The following is a 5,461-nucleotide window of genomic DNA, read 5'->3' as shown; positions in this document are numbered from 1 at the left end:
GGCGCGGCGCCACCATCAACGTGCCCGCTGCCGCGTGAGTATGCTCCTACGTAGGCGTCGGGGTGCAGGCTGTGGGGGCCAGGGCCTGCCGCGCACCTCCCGTGCACGCCTGCGTGCCCGCGCTGCAGCCCCAGCCACCCACCCCACAAGCCTCCCCATGCCGGCCTCTGCCCACGCGTGCAGGGCATGCGGGGGAGGCGTGCGTTCTGGCCGTGTTTGACTCCCTCATCGCCCCCGCCGCCCGCCGCTTCCGCCCCGACATCATCCTCGTCTCCGCCGGATTCGACGCGCACTGGCGGGACCCCTTCCAGCAGCTGCAGTTCAGGTGTGGGGCTGGTGTGGGGAGGGAGGGGGGTGCAGGCGGGCGGCGGTCCGGCGGGCAGCGCCCCGTCTCGTGTCCAAGCCATGGCGGCAGGCAGGAGGGGACAGCCTGGGCGAGCCAACCAGCCCCCCACCTGCCCCCTGAGCCCCCCGCCTGCGCCGCCTGCAGGAGCAGCACCTACCACAAGCTCGCGGTGCGGCTGAGGCAGCTGGCGGCGGCGCTGTGCGGCGGGCGGCTGGTGTTTTTGCTGGAGGGCGGGTACCATACAGAGGCGGTGGGGGAGTCGGTGTGCGAGGTGTTCCTGGCGCTGCTGGGGCGGCGCAGCGTGGAGGGGCAGGCGGCGCTGGAGCTGCCGCACGAGGAGCCGGTGGGGGAGGTGGGGGAGCTGGTGGCGCAGCTGCGAGGCATACACGGCCTGTAGGGCCGCCGCTCAGGCACGCTGGCGCTCCCCAGCTGCTCCTGTTGCCCCCCTGTTGGCCCCTGGCACCCTGCTTGGATGCACCTCTCCCTCTGCCTCTTGACTGCTGCCTCAAGCTGCTCTCTCCTCTTCCTTGCAATTTGACACCACTGGAGGGCCCAGCAGCGGTCTTCATATTGACTTGATGCAAGGGCGGCGAGGCGCTGGCCGGCGAAAAGTTGGCCAGACTGGCGCCGACTGCCCCGCACTGTGGCAAGCCATTCCGCCATGCACAGCGGCGCAACATTCTCTTTCCTAGCCGCACGGTGGAGCCTCGCGTTGCAGCGGCCGCCGCCGCCGCCTGAAGCTGCCGCCGCCCCCGCCGCTGCCGCTGCGCCGCCATGCCGCCATGCCGCCATTGGCGGGCGCCAAGCGCCAGTGCACCACAAACCTGTGGATGGCCATGTTTCAGCAGTGCAGCCTCTTTGCTATGCTGCTTGACATCAGCGTGCTGAGTCTGGCACCTGTTGCTCTGCCTTTCACGCAGATGCGGGTCTGCGTGCTGCGCCCGCTTGGCGGCGGTGCCCGGCGCTGGGTGGCGCGGACCAATCGATGTTCCTTTCCTCGAAAGCTTGCATGTCACACAGCTCTCCATATTTTGAAACAACGCAGCGCCTTGAAACCTCTAGGCAAGTTTGCCGCCGGAAGTCCCCTCTTTTGAGGCCTCGCCAGGGGACTCTGCTGCTGATTCGTGATTGCAGCAGTCATCGACAATAATTTGAGGGTCTGGCGAGCCCATCGGCGCCCTCCACTGTTTGCTGCCATCTGCTCAGGCCTCGCGGGCACCAGGCATGGGTCGCAGCAGAAGCCGCAGCAGGGATCGGGATAGGCGCAGGCGCAGCAGGAGCAGGTCGCGCGACCGGCGGCGGCGCAGCCGCTCCCGAGACCGGCGCCGCGACAGGAGCAGGAGCAGAGACCGGCGACGCGACAGGAGCAGGGACAGGGACAGGCATCGCAGCCGCAGCCGCACGCTAAAGGAGCAGCAGCCGGTGCGCGCTGCCGAGCCGTCAGGGACTGTGGCAGCGGCACCACTGCAGGCGCAGGCCCCGGCGCCAGTGGCAGCGGCAGGGCCGCCAGTGCAGCAGCAACAGGCGGCAGCGCCGGCGGCGGTGCCGCCGGTGCAGCCACCAGCCGGCGCTGCTGGCGAGTCTGCAGAGGACAAGAAGGCGGCCCGCCTGGCCAAGCTGGCGGCGTGGCGCCAGCAGCAGCCCGCGGCGCCGCCGCCGCCAGCTCCGCCGGCGCCGCCGCCTGCGCCGCCCGAGGCTGAGGGGGTGCTGAATGAGGAGGGGGATGCGGAGGAGGAGGAGGTGGACCCACTGGATGCCTTCATGGCGGCAGAGGTGGGGCGGCAGCGCTGCCGCAGCGCTAGCCTGCGCTGCCGTGCTGCATGCATGCCCCCGCGGCTTCCGCAAGCTGTTGCCGAGGCGGTGGTCGGAGCGCATGCGCTGGCGCCTGCTGCCGAGCCTGCGCCCTGCTTGCCGCGCAGGTGCTGCCCGAGGTGAAGGCCAAGGAGGAGGAGGAACGGCAGCGGGCGGCGGAGGAGCGGGCCAGGCTGAAAGAGCTGCTCAAGGTGGGCCCCGTCACAAGGGGGGATGGTTAGCGGGTGGGGATGGCGCTGCTTGCGAGGCAGCGGCCGGCGGTGTTTGTGTGTCGGCGTCGCCGGCGGGGCGCTGTGCCTGGCGAGCTGGCTCGCTGGCTGGGCGGCTTCCTGCAAGGGTTGCCTGGCTGCCTGCGCTGCTGCAGGGCGGCACGCTGCCAAAGGCACTGGAGGAGCTGATCCAGGATGAGCAGGAGGAGAAGGCAGACATGGAGCTGCAGGTGGGGGTGGGCGTGTGTGGGTGTGTGGGGAGGCGTGCGTGCCATGCCTGCGTCGGTGTGTGAGGCAGTGTGTGTGGCAGGCAGGCAGGCAGGCAGGCAGGCAGGCACGCCAGCGAGCGGTGGTGGCAGGGCACAAGCTGCACGCTCTGCTGGTCCTGCCACCGCTGCCTGCGCAGATCCCGGCGCACAAGGTGAAGCTGTTTGTGGGCGCCGGCGGCGAGAAGATCAAGTTCATCCAGCGCAAGTCCAAGTGCAGGATACAGGTGGGCGTGGTGTGATGCCGTGGAGCACGGGTGGTGGTGGTGGCTTGTGGCTGACTGGCGGGCGCTGGCGTGGGGCACGAGCGGCCCATGAGTGGTGCAGCCGTCCCCGGCAGCCGGCAAGATGGCAAACCAGAAATAGCACAGGCAGAGGGCGGAAGCAGTGACTGCCTGCACTTTGGCTGGGCTCACTTTGTATGCCTGGTGCGGCCGGCTGCTCTCTGCCGCGCGCAGGTGAAGAAGGACGAGAAGGAGCTGAATGTCGCCTGGGGGGCGGGCCCCGCCTTCAGCCTGTCCAAGAAGGGGCCGCAGACGACAGAGGGCGGCAAGGAGGTGGGAGCCAGAACTGCGCGGGGCCTGGCATGCGCTGCGACCGGCCAAGCACAGGCAGCAACAGTGCGGCACACGACGTACCTGCTGGTACCGCAGCCCTGCCGACTGCCGCACCTGCCCAGCTTCCTGCCCTGCCCTGCGCACCTGCCCGCCCACCCGCCCTCCCGCCCCCCGCAGATCAAGATGGCCACTGTGCAGCTGTTTGGCAGCGACGAGCAGTGCGCGGCCGCGGTGGCGATGATCAACGAAGCGGTGGACAACAAGGAGCAGAAGAGCAAGCAGCGGCAGAAGGAGTACGACAAGAAGAAGGAGGTGGGGCTGGGGGCTGGGGGCTGGGCTGCTTTGCTGTGCTGCCGGCTGCCTGCGTGCTGCCTGCCATCAGCTGGCGCAGCGAGCCCCGCGCCTTGCTCGGCAGCGCCGGCCGCCCACGTCGGCCGCCCGCCTGCGCGCTGCGCCTGCCCGCATGCAGGCCAAGCGGCTGGAGCGCCAGCTGTACCACATGCGCCACGCCCGCGACTACGAGGCGCTGGGCCTGCCGCTGGGCGCCTCCAAGGCCGACGCCAAGGCCGCCTTCCGCAAGCTGGCGCTCAAGTGGCACCCCGACAAGAACCCGGGTGGGTGGGTGGGTGCGTGTGCGTGGGTGGGGTGGGGAGGGGCAAGGGGCCGAGGGAGGGCCCCAGGAGCAGGAGGTGTGACTGGCTGGGGAGTCTCTGTAAGCACCTGCTGGCTCGCCTTCCCGCGCTGTGCTCCCCGCTGCCCATCCCACCCCTGACCTGACCTGCCCCTGCCTGGCCGCGGCCACCACGCCGTCGCCGCGGCCGCCCTCGCCGTGCACGCTGCAGACAACCGGGAGGAGGCTGAGGCCAAGTTCCAGGAGATCAGCCAGGCGTATGAGCGGCTGATGACGACGGATGAGGACCAGAAGGTGGAGCAGCTGGGCATGTGACTCAAGGGGGCAGAGGGCTGGCAGCTGTGCAGCTGGGCGTGGCCGTGCGAGGCCAGGCTGTGGCATCCAGATCGCCCGCGTCGGCCATTCATGCTTTGGTTGTGGTTACACCTGCTGCCGCCGCCACTCTGGCGACGTGCAAACGAGCAAACAAGCAATTGCATGAGGGGTGGTCGCGCCGCAAGGGCTGCGAGGCATGCAACACTGAGCAGCGAAGCAAGACAAGGGAGCAAAGTAAAAGGGGAGCCAGCAGGTCGGGCGGGCGGGTGCAGCGGGGTGCCAGCCATCCGCCCCCGCCGCCGCCGTGCTCTCAGCCGGTCTGCTGGCTCTTGCGGGACACTGTGCGCGCCTGGAAACCCGTCTTGATGGCTGCAGGCAGGCAGGTGAGGGGCGGTGAGGGGCAGCAGGGCATGCAGGGGTCGGCAGGCGGGGCAGAGCCAGCTTGCGCTGGCAACACATCTGCGCAGGCCCCCAGCATGCAGGCGACGCGGCGGGCGGGGAGGCTGCGGGCGGGCGGGCAGCACCCCTCACCCGACACGGTGCGCGAGGCGGAGCACTGCTGGCAGCGCAGGAACATGATGCGGGTGGACGAGTCGCGGTCCAGCAGCGTGTCCACGCTCTTGCAGCTGTTGCACAGCACGTAGTCGTTGATGTACCTGCGGTACCGTACCGGGAGGCAGTACCAGGAGGCGGCGCTTGGATCAGGACACGCAGCGGCACAGCAGGCTCAGGGCGCACGCAGGCCGAGCGCAGCGGAGCAGGCTCGGCTGGTGCATGGCGGCGGCGGCGCGCCCCAGCCAGGCCCCCCCACCTGCGCAGCACCGTCTCGAACGCCTTGGGCAGGAAGCGGCCCTTGACAATCAGCCGCTGCGTGCCGTCCAGCGAGCCGCTGGTGCCCAGCTCGGACAGCAGGAATTGCTGCGGGCGCAGGCGGGGCAGCAGCACGCGCCCAGCCGGTGAGGCCTCGGCGCGGCGCGGCAGGCAGCCGGTGTGGCGGCCCCGGGGCGCGCGCGAGCCTGAGAAACCGCAAGCACGGGCCACGCAGCCGGCAGGCCGCCGCGGCAGGGCAGGCGCCTGCTGCTGCTGCTGCTGCGCGCGCACCAGCACGTGCTCGTGGTTGCGGTTCATGCTCTTGCACAGCTCCATAAAGTTGGTGAACACCGTCTTCTTGGTGCCCTCCCGCGCCACCTGCGGCGGCTTGAGCGTGGTGCGCCGCCGCTCTCCCGTCAGCTCCGGGTTGTGCGCCTTGAGGATGCCAAACACGCGGTCTGCGGGGCGGGGCAGGCGGGGCAGGGGGTGGGGGAGGGGTCAGGGGGGACGGTGTT

At 70.3% G+C, this 5,461-nt stretch overlaps 3 protein-coding genes across 3 annotated transcripts in view; 2 read left to right on the top strand and 1 right to left on the bottom strand.

Annotated features, from left to right (window-relative positions):
* Positions 1–743, top strand: part of CHLNCDRAFT_139540 (hypothetical protein) — a gene marked incomplete at both ends in the record, with an annotated part of 2,172 nt that extends 1,429 nt beyond the window's left edge. Inside the window, 2 exons of the mRNA XM_005844044.1 lie at positions 184–325; positions 491–743. Coding sequence (XP_005844106.1) covers positions 184–325; positions 491–743 — 395 coding nt within the window. The remainder of the gene's footprint in view (positions 1–183; positions 326–490) is intronic.
* A 2,946-nt stretch (positions 744–3,689) lies between these two features.
* Positions 3,690–4,136, top strand: CHLNCDRAFT_27262 (hypothetical protein; the record flags this gene model as incomplete). The annotated part of the gene is made up of 2 exons (XM_005844043.1): positions 3,690–3,812; positions 4,044–4,136. 2 exons carry the CDS (start codon positions 3,690–3,692, stop codon positions 4,134–4,136), a joined length of 216 nt encoding a protein of 71 aa, XP_005844105.1.
* Positions 4,137–4,446: 310 nt separating this feature from the next.
* The window catches only part of CHLNCDRAFT_37108 (hypothetical protein), a gene marked incomplete at its 3' end in the record, with an annotated part of 2,013 nt that continues 998 nt past the window's right edge, over positions 4,447–5,461 (bottom strand). The window contains exons 4-7 of the mRNA XM_005843950.1: positions 5,238–5,404; positions 4,948–5,054; positions 4,668–4,792; positions 4,447–4,505 (exon numbers count right to left, since the gene is read on the bottom strand). Coding sequence (XP_005844012.1) covers positions 4,447–4,505; positions 4,668–4,792; positions 4,948–5,054; positions 5,238–5,404 — 458 coding nt within the window. The remainder of the gene's footprint in view (positions 4,506–4,667; positions 4,793–4,947; positions 5,055–5,237; positions 5,405–5,461) is intronic.

Source organism: Chlorella variabilis (assembly GCF_000147415.1).
Source record: "Chlorella variabilis unplaced genomic scaffold CHLNCscaffold_25, whole genome shotgun sequence".
NCBI lineage: Eukaryota > Viridiplantae > Chlorophyta > Trebouxiophyceae > Chlorellales > Chlorellaceae > Chlorella > Chlorella variabilis.
This window is presented reverse-complemented; position numbering and strand designations above follow the sequence as displayed.